Raw genomic sequence first — 15910 nt, 5'->3', positions numbered from 1 at the left:
AAAACTATGTGGTGTGTGAATGATAATTTTGGGAATCAGGATTCTGTAAATATTATCATTTGTGCATCACCAAGTAAAGAGTCTTAATTTGTTTTGATCTTCTTAAAATGTTTGTTTCCAGCACTCTTCAGAGTTGCAAAACAAAAGTGCTTCCTTTTTGCTTTCCTAACTGCTGAATGCATGCAGTTTGTTACAGGTAATTACATGTTGTTGTGTGTAGCATAACAATGACAGCCTTTCCTTTCACAATCACTGTACTCCAGCAAAATTGTCACATAATTAATTTTACTTTTCTTTCTCTAACTGCAAAGTAAGAGGAGTTTGTAAACACCAATCCCCATGGTAAAAAACAACATAAACAGTAATTTATCTGACAGAACAAAGGATCATGTGTGAATAAAGCTGTACGGTAGCTAGGGGGAAGGTTGTTATTTACATCTTGACTTTATTCTAAATCAACTTTGGACAATTATTATGGCAAGGCGGCAACCTTACCTATCCTGTCGGGAATACAAGGATTAGTTACCAATCACTGTATAAAGGCTAGTTTTTGTTTTCCAAGCATGCCAGATTTAGTGTGACAAAGTTCTGCGTCCCTGTCCTTGCTAGTGAATACAACTAGTGCTCAAAGCTTGGTTTTCCATATAGAATCTTTAAACAGACAAAACGCATAAGAGGTTGCCAGATAAATTATTTCCACTTCCACTCCTGAATTAATTTTTGGGTATACTCAATTCAATGACATAGCCTCACTATCCTGCCGCCACAAGGAATATAACGCTTCAGATATGTTCATGGTAGCACACTTAGGGCCTAATTACGATGAGATTTGCATTACGATGCAGGCGGTGGAAAGTGAAAACCGCCGGTTATTCCGGCTGGATTCCGATGGGCTCAAGGAGTCCGTCCAGAGCCTGTCGTCCAGTCGAATGCCTGCCCATAATCCCTACGGATTAAGATGTCAGTTTCCGACAGGCTTTCCATGTCAGGCTTACCGACATGGAAAGCCTGTTGGAAAGCGACATTGGGGGACCCTAGCAGGGCCCCCTTCACTCTGTGGCCTCTGGTTGGGGGCTGACGAGGCACCTATGGTGCTGCTCACCTGTTAATTCAAAACACAAAGAATCCTTGGGTCTAGAGTACTAGAATAGCACCAGAGGAGACAACAGTAGAGATATCTTGTCACTAGTGGAGGAGTCCTTTAATTAGGACGAAATCCCATCACCCACTGAGGTGGCATGCTTCATCATCTGGTATTCTCCTCTTGGCGGAGACTCCTAGCCCCGCCAAGGGCTACAACCCCCTCCCTGTGATGGAGGAGCTCAGGGATGTTTTAAGATTCCTACTCTACGAAGGATATGGTAAAATCCTTGAGATGTGAAACATTAAACAAGTTGGGTAATGGGCGCAGTGCAGAGAATAAAATCTCAAAGTTTTGGGAATGTGATGCTAAAACTAACTACTAAGAGTAGAAAAAACTTTATTGGCTCACTCCTAGTGTTAGGATTAAAAACAGAGCACCTGCAGTATAGAAAGATAGTTACTGCATGTGACAGATGAACCAGGTCTACATGTTTCAGCCAAATCAACGCTGTTAATCCCTGCACCATGTGGCAGGCACCCTGAGGTGCCTGCCATGCGGTGCAGGGATGAACAGATTCCCCCATTTGTCTATGGGATCTTGTGCTGTGGCTGGTTTACGGCCAAAGCACAAGCTCCCATAGACAAATGGGAGTATGCGACCCCTCCATGTTCAGTTGCATTGTAATTGCGGTGTCGGGACCGCCAACAGGAGGTTGGTTGGTCGGTCCTGAGATTGTAACTTTGTAAATAGGCCCTTAATGTTTACTCAATGAGTATGTCTGTTTTATTGTGATAGATTTTTACGTCTCTAGAGTTAGTTCTGACATTCTACAGCCCCTTTAGTTTGGTGACATCATATAAATTGTGAAACACTTTTTCATTGTTAGGTTTGTATCTGTTCCATCATTTCATCCCTGTGTAGCACAGCATCTTACTCCTTACCATATCCGGGTCATATCAGATCAAGCACTTTATCTTTTTAGAGCACAGCACTTTACACCCTATTACATTAGCTTACAATTTAGGGTTAACCCGACCTGATTGCTTGTTCTGAAAACACCACACCCCTTTATTTAGCCCTAAAGATTCTAGGCTAAAATTGTTGTATTGTTTTAAAAAATAAAATGTTACTCTGAAGTTTGATTTATGATATTCATGTCCATGGCAAAAGCCACTTGCATTTCATATTGGTATGTATACTGATGTTTTTTTGCTAATTTTTTTATTTAATATATTGGTATATCTTTTTCAATTATCTTGTTGGCGATTTAATGGACTTGATTGTCTAAATAAAGTATTGTAAATATGAAAATATGAATCTGAAGACATAGCCTGACATTTACCTTCTGTATTCGAAGTGCAGCAAATGTGACAAGATAAGCACAGAATTTAAAGGGATCTTTATTTATTGCATGAAGTTTGGCCACCGGTGAGTCACGACCCACAAGTTGGGAAGCACTGACTTATTGGAATGAGACAACTAGTAGTGACTTCTTATTTTCAATCTCTTCCTTTACAGGGTTGTTACATTATACTCTTCCATCAGGAATTTCTCTGTCTCAGTGCCAGGAAGCAGCCCCGTTGTAATGCCTCCCAGTAAAGAGCTTTTATTAGTAACACCGGGGCAGATTTACAAGCCCCTTGCGCCGCCGGTGCATCATGTTGCATGACGCACCTGTGACGCAGCTTGCTGAATGATATTTACAAGCACAGGTTAAGTCACCCTGCGTGACTTAACCTGTGCTTGTAAATATCGCCCCTGTTTATGCAACACTTTGCATGTTAGGGGTGTGACATGGGTGTTGCTGTGGGTGTTCCCACGCAACACCCATGTCCACTGATTTAAAAGAAATCGTAAATCTGGAAATGCGTCAGAATGCTAAGCCACCCTAGCCAGGTGCAACGAATTTTATCCTCTTTCAATGCGTGCTGCATTCTGCAGCACACATTGGAAGAGGAAATCACCTCAATTGATTGTTTTTGTGCAGGAAGGTGCTCCTCTCTACACAAAAACAATCTCCCCACGATGCAGGCATCATTGCACCATGGTGCAAGGGTGCCGGCGCATGACAGCAGTTTGTGCTCAATCGCAGGGGGAAGCACGGAGATGTGACATATTGTTGTAAATATGTTGATTCCCTGTGCTTCAAAACAAAGCAGCGCAGCAAAATGACTTGCGGCACCGCGCTGCGTTATTTTCTTGTAGATCTGCCCCATTGTACTCATGTGACTTGTGGGGAGCAGGACTTTTCTCTTAGCATCATGACCAGTCTTCCAGGGAGGGAATAGTGCAAGGGTTCCATGGGTCATTTGGGGTCCGAGCAGTGGACCTCTATAGTGGTGCATAATAAATCATGGGGCAACAGCATCCTACTGTGGGGTGTAGCCAACCCTTGAACTCCTAGAACAATGCGGCTACAGTGGCGGCCAATACTCTGTCCAACTGTAGCGAATAATTCCCTCACCGCATCCTTTCTGCTACAAAACAAGGTATGGGGCACGGCACACCACCAGACCCCATGGAATTATCACCACCAGAGACCTGGTAAGGGTGTGACGTCGACCCTTTCACACATTGCATTGTGGCCAACAGCTGAACATAAACCGGGAAAGGATTATCATGAACATTTGAAAAATATGTTCTGAAAGAACAACGTAGTAAACAAAATTGCTGTATAATTTTTAAATGAATTCCTTTGTTTGAGAATAACAGTGGATATATTATATATTAAAATCATCAATTGCATATTTTAATTTCACTCATATAAACTAGGTTAACAGGTCTTGATCTCCCTTGGCGCCCTTAAACTGTCCTGGTGATATATTAGCTTTGTTATGTACTGATAGCTGGATCAAAATTATAAAAACTCCACACGTTGGTAACAATTAATGGTATATCGAGTCCATTGTTCTTTTTTAGTGAACTTTCTGAGTAGCCTGATTGCCTTTAAAGTGATGCGATGGCCAAAGGACCTAAACGGAATTTGCTAGCTTTTTACATGTTCCAGAAAGTACCCTGGGCCTCATTTATGAGGCGTGCGTCACTTTTCATAAATGAGGCCCCTCGAATACAATGAGCTAATTATGTCGGTAATTTACAATGACCCACTCTAAATAAGCCATACCAAATAAATAACCAGTTTAGAAAATGTAATGTTTTTATTTGCATTGCAGGGTGACTCGGGAGGGCCTATGGTGTGCAAGTTCGGAAGCACGTGGCTCCTGGCGGGAATCGTGAGCTGGGGCGAAGGCTGTGCCCGGCCTAACTATCCCGGTGTGTACACCCGTGTGAGTGTCTACGAGGACTGGATCAGACAATACGTACCCGGAGTTGGCTCAGTAGTGATAAACGGCTCATCCCAGCCAACCAACAGCACAGTGCCACCCCCACAGACAACCGCCCAAAACATTTCCCAGCCGAGAGGTACATCTTTATTATAATTATGGGGACTCCGGGGGCAGAGCTTTTTATTGAAACTTCAATGAACACTTTTGAATGCAGTGAGTGCGCGAGGGACTTTTCTTGCACAGCGCACACTACACATGAGACCACCTTTAGGTGCTTTGGGTAGATCACAGTGTAGGCTTGGTGCTCACACTGTCAGTTATAGCGCACTGAGGCCTCTTACTCTACCCACCGTGCACCTCAAGCGCTTCAAGTAAAAAGAGGGAAGTTTAGACTCCATCTTCTAAATCTTCGAGGACTCTGAAATGATTACTCAGAGGAGAGTTAATTGCATTCCAAACGGTGCATTAGATTTGGAGGATGTGTGACATGCTGAGGAGCGGGTTTGTACTTGATGGATTGAAGACTATGAAATATTTTGAGAGCAAAATAGAGTACAGCATGATTGCTTTATATAATATCTCAACAGTAAACACTTTGTGCTACAGCATTGAAAGGCTAGGACTTGTTAATTAACACAGGTTCACTAAACTCAAAAACATTTAGATACAAAAAATACTTTCAGGCACATGCATCAAGGTTGGATTTTGCGAGTCCTTAATTGCGATTATTAAGGAATCGCAATTAAGGAACTCGCAAAAGCCTATGCATGTACGAATCGCTATAAAAATAGCGATTCCTACTCATTCCTTATTTGCGAGTCGCAAATAAAGAATGGCTTCCTATTAATTCCTATGGGCCTACAGGCCCATAGGAATGAATGGGAAAATGCATGCGCAAATTGCGAGTACCAATCGGTACTCGCAAATTGCGCAGGCAATTTCAAGGGCGCAACGGTGTCAAAAGGACACCATGTTACACCCCTGAAATTGATCTGTGCACAAATGTTGCGCACACACATGTCCCGAGGACATGTGTGTGTTACCTACAACTTTGAAAAATGCACTTTAGTGCATTTTTCAAAGTTTTTGCAAATTACTATGAAGTTCAACTTCATGGTAATTTGCGCCCCCTAGTAGTAAAATCACTACTTCAAAATGATTATTGCATTTAAGGAATCGCAAAAAGTGATTCCTTAAATGCAATCTCAGTTTGAGAACTCGCAATTAATTGCGAATTCTCAAATTGCGAGGGCCTTGACCCTTGATGCATCGCAAAAGCTAATTTTGCGATTGCAAACGGACGATTTTTGCGAAATGCACCGTTTGTGATCGCAAAAAGCTTTGATGCATGTGCCTGTTTGTTCCTTAGAATGAGGTGGCATGAAGTAACAGGAATTGTCAAGAGAATAGGCTTGGCTTTAACTGAAAGTGCCTCTTCAATGATTGAGGAGTTTGTGTTTTTATGTAGTATTATGGATGGCTAGGTGGTGAATGTAAGAGTAAGTTAATGAGTGTATGAACTGTTGTTTGAGTTCAAGCATAAGTGACTGAGCATATTGATCAGTGATGGAGATCACAAATGAGTGGATTTGTCACTTTCAGTTATAAGACAGACTCTGTGGCTTTGCAAATGCTTGTTATAATTTTGGCAGCTCCAAAATGCCCTCCCATTAGCCCGGACATGAGTGTGCTCCCTGGGGAAGCTAGAACTACCCCTTCTCTCTCATCCACAGAGGAATGCCCCATGGTGCCAGTTGCTATAAGCAGGGTGGATTCCTCCTTCATTATGCCACTGCACCCTTAAGGGAAAGAAGCCAGTGGCTCTGATACTGCTGGACCTGTCTGCCGCATTCGACACGGTCAACCACGCCAGGCTGACGCAGAGACTTATGGAAGTGGGAGTGGAAGGCACCGCTTTGCTTTGGCTTCACTCCTATCTTCGGGACAGAAGACAGGCTGTCTCTCTCCCCCCTTTCCGGTCTGCCTTTGCAGCAGTGCCCCAGGGAGTCCCCCAGGGCTCCTCCATCAGCCCTATCCTCTTCAATGTGTACCTATTACCGCTAATTAAACTGATCCAATCATTTGGGGTCAAAACAATCAATTACGCGGATGATACACAGCTCATTCTCTCGTGGGAAGGCGAAGGTGCCATTCCGTTCTCAACATTCCACGACTGCTTAAGAGAGACGGCCAGATGGCTACATAGTAACTCCCTTCAGTTCAACGCCGCGAAAACGGAGGTTCTGTTCTGCTCCGGCACTAAGATACCCCGTCAGTTCCCACATGAATTCTGGCCCCCGGAGTTCAGTGTCAAACCTCTACCAGTGCCTTCTGTGCGCAACCTGGGAGCCATGTTGAACAACAACCTAAGCATGGAAACCCAGGTGACAAAAACTGTGGGGATATGCACTGCCCTGCTCCGATCACTGCGGAAAATCTTGCCTCTTCTCCCGGCACAAGCCAGGGCATCGATAGTCAGGTGCACGATACTCAGTCGCCTGGATTATTGTAACGCCCTGCTCCTGGAGTCTCCAGTTACGATGCTGGATCGACTTCAGCGAATCCAATCTGCCGCCGCCAAGCTGGCTCTTGGCTGGACGAGGAGGGCCTCAGCCACAGCTGCTCTGACAGAGCTTCATTGGCTGCCCCTGAAACAAAGAGTGGCATTCAAGTCCCTCTGCATTGTCTTCAAGGCTCTGCATGGACTTGGACCCAAACCTCTGCAAACCCTGTTCCAATGGTACATACCTGCGAGAAACTTACGTTCTTCTTCTGCTTGCCTGGTAAAGGTACCCAGATTTAACAGAACTAGAACAGGGGGCCGATCTTTCAGCGTAGCCGCGGCCAAGCTTTGGAACACCCTACCCGCTGACATTCGTCAGACTCCACAGCTTCTCCCTTTTAGGAGACGCATCAAAACTTGGCTCTTCCCCAAATAAACTGTCAGCCCAACTGTTCCCCCGGTCTACCGTCCACAGAGTATTTTCCAGCGCCAGGAAGCCTGCAAGGTGTCAGTTCGCGCTTTACAAATTCTCTAAATAAATAAGCTTTTAAGCCATTTTGATGAGAACCTGTCAGCCAGGATTTGACATAGGTAGCACACGGCAGAGGGGGGGGGGGGGTTCACCCTGTCTGTTTGCAGTGATGTCATGAACTTTAAAGTGTTCTACTGTCTGTAGTTTGTAAATCCAAGTGATGCTCCAAAGTTAGGGTATCATCTTCCTCCAGAACCTATCAAGAGCCTTGAGTGAGTGAGTGAGTGAGGAATGATGGTGGACCGGTGTGGTGGGCAGAGTTCAGGCAGCTGCTCTGGAGGTAGAAGAGGGGGTTCTAAGTTGTGGCTCTTGTCCTTCTGCTGCATGTCCTATGGACAAGGCTGCTGTGCCACCACTCTGCCACAGCAAGACCTTCTGCAATGTCACTCCTCTCTGCCTTTGTTCTGTAAGTCCTGCTCACAAATTCGGAGACATGACAACGAATTTCTGTCTTTAATATGTGCCACTCGCCTTCTCAACACGTTAAGACCCTCATGGGTGAGTAGTCATGCTTTATAAGAAACCTGATTGATTGATTGGCCAGCTGTGGTTATTAATTGGTTACCTACAAGTGACAAGAAGCTTTATACAGACACCATATGTACGAAGACTTACTATGAATGGTGATCATGGCGCAGCATTCATTCAGTACCTGTGGACAAAAGACCTCAAATAGGAATAGATGGTATTCGTTGTTCGCGTGCAGCAGGGCTGAGGAGAAGACAGCTAAAATTCTTCGTCTGTGGATGGTAGGGCTGATGAGGTGGCAGCCAGACCTCTTCATCCGAGGGCTGAGGAGGGGGCAGCTAGAGATGTTCACCTGTGGATGGAAGGGCTGAGGAAGGGGCAGACAGAGCTCTTTGCCTGTGGAATGAAGGGCTGATGAGGCAGCAGCCAGGATTATTCACCCATATACAGAAGAGAGGAGTAAGGGGCAGCAAGAACTCTTCGCCTGTGGATGGAAGGGGTGAGGAGGTGGTGGCCAGAACTCTTTGCCTGGGAATGGAATTGAAGGGTTATGGAGCAGGCAGCCAGAACTCCTAGTGTGTGGATGGAATGGCCAGGGAAAGAACTGGATGTGTAGTAAGGGTACCATGGGCCCCAATGCAAAGAAAGGAAATGCAGCCTTCTCTACTAAGGAACAGCTATAACTGGGGAGTGTTGGGCCCATAGAACTCTGGGCCCTGGAGCTCCTTTACCTGCTACACTATTGATAGCTAATCGCCTAGAAGTAAGATCTGGAATTCGCACCTTATGAACACGAGATGAGGCCTAATGAAGAGACAGTCAGGATTCGTCTCCAACAGGATGAAGATGTCCCATGTATTGCAGGTAAAGGAGCCTAGGGGTGGACATCAAACTAGGTCAGCAAGATATTCCAACATTTTAGAAAGTCACGGTGTTCAAACTCACACCTGCTCAGCACCAGAATACCCATCTAGGGGATAATGGGCTCTACAAATCTCCATACGATAGCATCACATAAAAGTATTGTAACACTTTTTATTTTCACTAGCAAACAGAAACCAGCTGTTTTAAAGTAGAGGGCAGGATGTATTCTTCTGCTGAAAACTGCCAGACCGTAAAAGTGCTGACTTCTGGGGGAACGCTGCACTTTCACATACATATACCTGCACCCACATATAACTGCAAGCAAACAAAGATGGACAAACACGGATGCATGCTTAGAGACACATATGCATGGAGCAGCATACATTGTACTCAGAGAAGTACCACCAAGTGCTGTCTGCAAATGCACTCACTAGTGGGAGTACAAACTAAGAAGTCTGTGAAGGGAGCCTTAGTGAGTCTGCACACAAGGCCTCACTGCTGAATCTGCTGGCAATGTGCAACAATAGGGGCACTAGCAAGGCTGCAGGCCACCTGCTGCTATGAGCCAAGTGAGACTAGTGGCCCAGTGCTGCCATAGAAGCGCTTGTGAGACAGCATGTGAATGCTGCCATAGGAGCTCTCTCTAGCGAGACTGCTGGCTGAGCCCTGCTGTACGAGCTGTTTTAAGACTGTTGACCGAGAGCTGCCATGGCATCTCTAATGAGACTACTAACCAGTGGCTTTCTCCATGTGCTTTGGTGAGACTGCTGGCTGAGGGCAGTCATAAGAGCACAGAGGAAACTGTGCAGCAGAGTCTCTCTGTACTTGAGCACTCACTGTGGAAACTACAGTGCTGTTATAGGAGCTCTGCTGAGTGCTGCTCAGACTCCTGGTTCAGGTGCTGCTATCTGCAAAAAGAACAATTGATGGACAGAATGATGAACAGTGTCAAACATTCACCCCCAGTACAGAAATCGGGGCCTAAATCCATCGTTTTCTTGCTCCCTATGACATTCCAGTTTAGACCCAGCCATATGAAAATCAGTCTTGACCCTGTTCCCCATGGAAACAATCCAGCCCGAACTGGCTGGCCAGGTCTTCCCTGGACTGGAAACAAGCATCCTGGGGTGATACCCCAAAAACGGTCTCTCATACATAGGAGGGCTTGTCTCTTATGCTGTTGGATAGCAGAGTGGGGTTTCATTGATTCCTGGGGCGCCCACACCCTTGGGGACACTACATACTCCCACTATTATGGTATGTGTGACTTATCTGTCTGTCACAATATGTTCCTATGAACTGCACAAATGTATGACGTGTGACTTGTGTGGTAAATAAATAAATAATACCCTATTTTTGACTAGACTTATAGCATAACAGATAGCTCAATAAAATAAGAGTCAAGATTCGAGGTAGTAGGAGTTTCTGCAGGTTTATTACAGCATAAGGACAGGATCAGGACAACCTGCATGGGAATAGGACAATAAGGCCCGGCAGCTGCCGGGGCTGGGTCTGGGATGAGCGCGCTAACATTCAATAACAAAACATTGACTTATATACATAGCGCAAACACATAGCATTACATTGCAGTAGGCGTAGCAGTGGGTGGAGCAGAAGTCGTGACGCGTAGCAGTCGCGAAAGATAACAGTAAAAATAAGTGTAACTGGGCATATACATAGACATGTGGTGCAAACGTAACAGAATATGTCATGAATGGGCGGAAACTTTGGAGGGGGCTACCTAAGGAGCCTGGACCTCTAAACTAATGGTGCGCGAAAACTGGCAATGACGTGTTACTAGGAGAAGCTGGGGGCTATGAACTCTATGCTAGGAGCAGAGACTAGAGTCTGAAGGGTCGGAGCGACATGTACCTAAACCCTATCTGGTATCTGATGTTTAGGGAACATGTTGATATAAACTAGAAGTCATGAGGGGAAAAGCTAACTTGATTCTAAGACTGGACCATGCATTATTCTACATGTAGTGCGTGATGAAGAATATTAAATGACCATTAAATACAGTATTTCTCTAACATGGAGACGAGAAGGCTAGACAATGACGGAAACTATTGATGCAGTTCAGTAGCTTAGGAATGCAGAGGAGGAGGACTGAACTGATAACTGGAACTATAACATACTTTTGGCAGACTCAGAGGCAGAGCCAAGCTGCACCGGGCACTGCGAGGCAGGAAGTAAGTGAAGGGTCGAGGATACAGGTGGGGGCTGTATCGCTCCTTAGCGAGGCTTTCAGGAGACAGGAGCTGAATCTGTGGTCTGGGCCCTTTTGAGGCCTAGAAACGGGGATTTTATAATGGAATAACGTGCACACTAAGAAACGTGGCAACATTACTTTACATAGGCCTGATATTCGTAGTATTCACGAAGACTGGAAAATAGCATACTAGAGGTGGACACAACTGGAATTGCGTCATTAATCAGGCATGGGGAATAACATATGCATATTGGTCATGCACACATAACATATGATGGATGAAGCGTAGGGACACAGAACATGGCAAAATTTACTTTTCCACATTCCCTCCTTGTCACTACGTTTCCATCAGGAAACATCAATTTTCATGATACCATCTATCATTTCATACAGTACCATTTGCTCGTCTCGAATTGTCTTGGAACGGGATTTAGAACGGGGCTTGGGACTAGGAATACAAGAGGTAGCACACATGCTGCAAATCGCAGGGCCACATTGTATACAGAGGCAGCAGCTAAATATAATCGCTACTGCAATACCTAAAAAGGACAGGACTTTCCATCCCCATGCGGAAATTATATTCCAGAACCAACCGGACCATGTCCAGGTGCCTGGATCTTGATGTAACAGATGGGCAATTTTATGGAGTCTGGTTATAGCTGAATAAACAGACGGCGCGTTATTTGGAATGAAAATGCAGCAACTAGATCCGATGACTCTACAGGCCCCGCCCCTATCGGCCAGTATGACGTCAAGGACGAGACGATTTTGCAAAACGACAAATCTCATAGCCGATTGTTCTTCGGTTAAGTTACCTAGAGCAGAGGCAGTCTCATTAACTACAGCTTCAAGGGTTCTTGTTAACCTACGGATCAGTTTACTATTCTGGACAGGTCCTACAAAGAAGAAGAAACCTTTATTGAAATCTGTATACTGTTCTAGAGTAGTTTCAGTATAATCGACAATTGGGGACTCCCTTCTATGTCTAATGTGTACTAGATGTGTGTTTCTGTGATAATCAGATGGGGCTAGAAAAACAGGTGGCAGTAGGAAAGCAATGTAACAGGTTCCCTCCCAATCGAGGGGCAGACGGACATATGCAGTTTGACCACAAATAAAATAAGAATGACGTGAAGCTTTGAAAATAGATTTCCCACTGTCACTATATTTGACAACAGTAGTACATTCACTATGACCTATGCGTACAGAACCATAACTACGGACACATAATTCGCCTTTGACAGGTAGTACTAAAATAGCAGGTAAGTCTGGAGTAGTATCAGACTGAACATTCAGGACCATGAAATTCGACGAATAATTACCTAAATTATATACTTCATTTTCTAGATCTAAACCTGTTCTGTGGGGGAGACCTTGCTTGTCTGGAAAACATGTACTGTTAAGAAAAGACATATCTGTTGAGGATGACGTTAACGTGGACCATGCTCCACACGAACCATTGTGTGAGAATGGATAAGGAAAAAGTGGCAGAACTCCCTTCGGTGTCTGAAAAAGGGGGGAGTCGACCACACACCCAACAATTAGTAGCATTGCTGGTCTGGTGTGAATAATGTAACATACGGATAAATGTGTTGTTGCGCATAGCGAGGCGGTAAGAATATTCGTGAGGAGGCAGATCACTAAACGTGTGCTCTACTGTAGCATTAGCAGACATATTTACATGAGTAACTGGAAAACACAGGAAAAGTGCGTAGCTGGTGCAGGAAATCATTATGCTGAGAAATAATATGAAACTCAGAAAAACGATACATTGAAGTGAACTTCGACTGACTCTCTCACTATGGGGGTCTATTTTATACATGTCAGAAACAATTTAACCGTTTCACCTAGGGGAGGACTTATACAATCAAACTGACTGACTTATTTTACTAGACCTTAATTTGAGCTTATACTCCTGCTGCGGAGTTTTCTCTAACAAGGGAGGGGTTGTAATAATGTCTTGTGCGGGACAGTCCTTAAGAGCAATATTTTGGCAGTCTTTCGAATCCTGGAAAATGTTTTTAGACGCTGGTTTCAATCCTTTGAAAAGTTTTACATGAGAAAGGTGGACCCACCCCTTCCTGCCTTCCAACTTGACGGCAGTTCGGGTGGTCAAGAGGACCTGACGTGGCTCCTTCCAACGTGGTTCCAGCGGACTTGATCTGTCAAAATTTCTGATCATCACAAGGAAGCCTGGAACGATCTCGTGCGGTGCCACCTCGGTATTGTCTGGAAATGCGGCGGCAACCTGTGAACGACATGAGTTGAGGGCAGACATCAAGGAAGCTAGGTAATCTGTCAGCATATTACATGAAACATCGGTAATACTTCGGGGTCTAGGAGTACCCCACATGTTAGGGGGGCGGCCGAATACGACCTCATACGGGGACAGACCTGATCTGGAATGTGCGACCATACGCATATAAAATAAAGCGACTGGCAGAGCTATTAACCAGTCCACACCTTTGTCCTTACAGACTTTTGCAATGCGGATTTTCAGAGTCTGATTATGCCTTTCGACTAGTCCAGCTGCTTCTGGATGGCGTACACAATGAAACTTCCACTGGTACCCTAACAACAGGGAAACGTGTTTCATGAGTTCAGATGAGAATGGCTGGCCGTTATCAGAATATACGACTCTAGGGAGTCCGTATCTAGGGAAAAATTCACGAACCAACTGCTTGGCAGTGGTCGCGGCTGTGTAATCTGGGACTGGATATGCTTCTGTCCACCTGGACAAAGCGCATACAACTACAAGGACATACTTGAAACCTCGACATCGCTCCATCTGAATATAATCCATCTGGAGGACCTCAAAAGGGTGGTCAGGGGGCTGGAAACCACCTTGTTCCACCGGGACACTTTTACCTGGATTAAACTGACAACATATCATACAGGTACGGACTTTCTGCTTGGCTGCAGCTCGTAAATGCTTGTTGAACCAAATGTTCTGGATACTGTCTAACATAGCTTTTTCTCCTAAATGTGCTGGACTATGTGCGGTATTGATAATGACTTGAACCATAGAATCGGGGAGAAACCATGTGGCTCTACCCTTCGTTAACCATCCTTGATCTGTCTGGACCCCTCCTTGTTCGGACCATTTCTTGATTTCATCGGGAGTAGCATGTAACTGTATATCTATGACATCTTGTGTAGGGTCCTTAACTGTCATGCATGTAATCGGATCTGGAGTATGTGTCATATTAACTGGAATGTCTGGAGTCTGTGCTGTAAGCTTGGCTGTGCGGTCTGCTAGATCATTACCTTGGGAAATAATGTCAGTGACTTTCGTATGTGCTTTGCATTTCATAATAGCAATAGATGTCGGTAAATGTATGGCATCTAACAGGGCTTGAATAAGGAGACCATGCTGAATCTTGGTTCCATGAGAAGTCATGAAACCTCTCTCCTGCCAGAGCACTCCGAAGTCGTGTACAACTCCGAATGCGTAACGTGAATCTGTGTAAACATTAACTTTCAGGTTCTTGGCATGTATACAGGCTTGTGTCAGAGCGACTAGCTCTGCTGCTTGAGCGGACAGGGTATCAATACGGTGTGTTTCAATAACTTCAGTGTCGGTAGTCACTGCATACGCGGCGACTAGTTCTCCTGTACTAGTTCTCATACATGAACCATCCACATAAAGTGTCAGGTCAGGATCTGGTAACGGAATGTCTGTCAGGTCTTGTCTTGGCTTTGTCGTAATGTTAACTACTTCCACACAGTCATGTGGGTCTGGATTTGAACTAACTGATGGTAACAGTGTAGCAGGATTCAGAACGTTGCAGCGTCTAATTTCTATGTGTGGCTGGAACAGTGTCAATTCATAACCTGTTAAACGTGCAATTGTCAAGTGCTGAGTTTGTGTTCGGTTTAAAAGAACTTCTACTGAATGTGGGACTTGTACTGTCAAGGAATGTCCTAAAACTATGGAATCACTTTGTCTGATAGCTAGTGCTGTGGCTGCAACTGACTTGAGGCACGCAGGCAACGCCTGGGCGACTGGATCTAATGTGCTCGAAAAATAAGCACAGGGCTTGTATTGACCTGCTTGATCTTGTGTGAGAACAGATAATGCTGTACCTTCCCGTTCAGTAACGAAAAGTGTAAAAGGCTTACTGTAGTTCGGTGTAGCTAGAACTGGAGCTTGACATAGGGCTTTCTTTAACTCGTTAAAACTAAGTGTATGGTCAGATGTCCAAGGGAGGACAGTCGATACGGCTGCCTCCTGTGTCGTTAACTGTATCAGTGGCTTGGCTAGAAATGCATACTGGGGAATCCATTGTCTACAATAAGAAGTAAGGCCGATAAAGGCACGTACCTCCTTCTGGGTTCTGGGCTGGGGAAGACTCGCTATTAACTGGATACGGTCTGGTGTCAACTGCCTACCCCTCTTGGACAGCAAGTGTCCTAAGTATACCACTTGCTGGACACAGAATTGAAGCTTCGAAGGTGACACCTTGTGCCCCATCTCGGCTAGAAAATACAGAACTGTAAGTGATGCTCGCTCGCAAGCACGTTCAGAACGGGCTGTGATCAGTAGATCATCGACATACTGGAGCAGGGCTGTGTCAGTTGGCATGTGAATATTGTCTAGTTGTCTCTTGAGTGCTTGACTGTAAATACTAGGGCTTTCTGTGAAACCTTGAGGAGCGCGTGTGAACATATAGCTCCTTCCATTTAAACAAAATCCAAAAAGAAACTGGCTGTCTGGATGAATTGGAACACTAAAAAATGCATTCTTGAGGTCTATGACAGTGAAAAACATGGCTTCGGAATCAATGGCTGTTAACAGGGAAGAGATGTCTGGAACAACTGGGTACTGAGGAATGATACATTTATTAAGCTCTCGTAAATCAATCACTAATCGATATACTGGGGGTGCATTCGGATCAGTACGTTTCATGACTGGAATGATCGGAGAATTGCATACATTGGAGTCAGTTTCTACAACTAC

At 44.9% G+C, this 15910-nt stretch overlaps 1 protein-coding gene across 1 annotated transcript in view; it reads left to right on the top strand.

Annotated features, from left to right (window-relative positions):
• The window catches only part of LOC144769149 (uncharacterized), a 1798260-nt gene that overhangs the window by 1596934 nt on the left and 185416 nt on the right, over nucleotides 1–15910 (top strand). Inside the window, exon 23 of the mRNA XM_078653155.1 lies at nucleotides 4258–4507. Coding sequence (XP_078509281.1) covers nucleotides 4258–4507 — 250 coding nt within the window. The remainder of the gene's footprint in view (nucleotides 1–4257; nucleotides 4508–15910) is intronic.

This window comes from Lissotriton helveticus, chromosome 7 (assembly GCF_964261635.1).
Source record: "Lissotriton helveticus chromosome 7, aLisHel1.1, whole genome shotgun sequence".
Taxonomy (NCBI): Eukaryota; Metazoa; Chordata; class Amphibia; order Caudata; family Salamandridae; genus Lissotriton; species Lissotriton helveticus.
The sequence above is the reverse complement of the archived record's forward strand: the minus strand, read 5'-3'. Positions and strand labels throughout refer to the sequence as shown.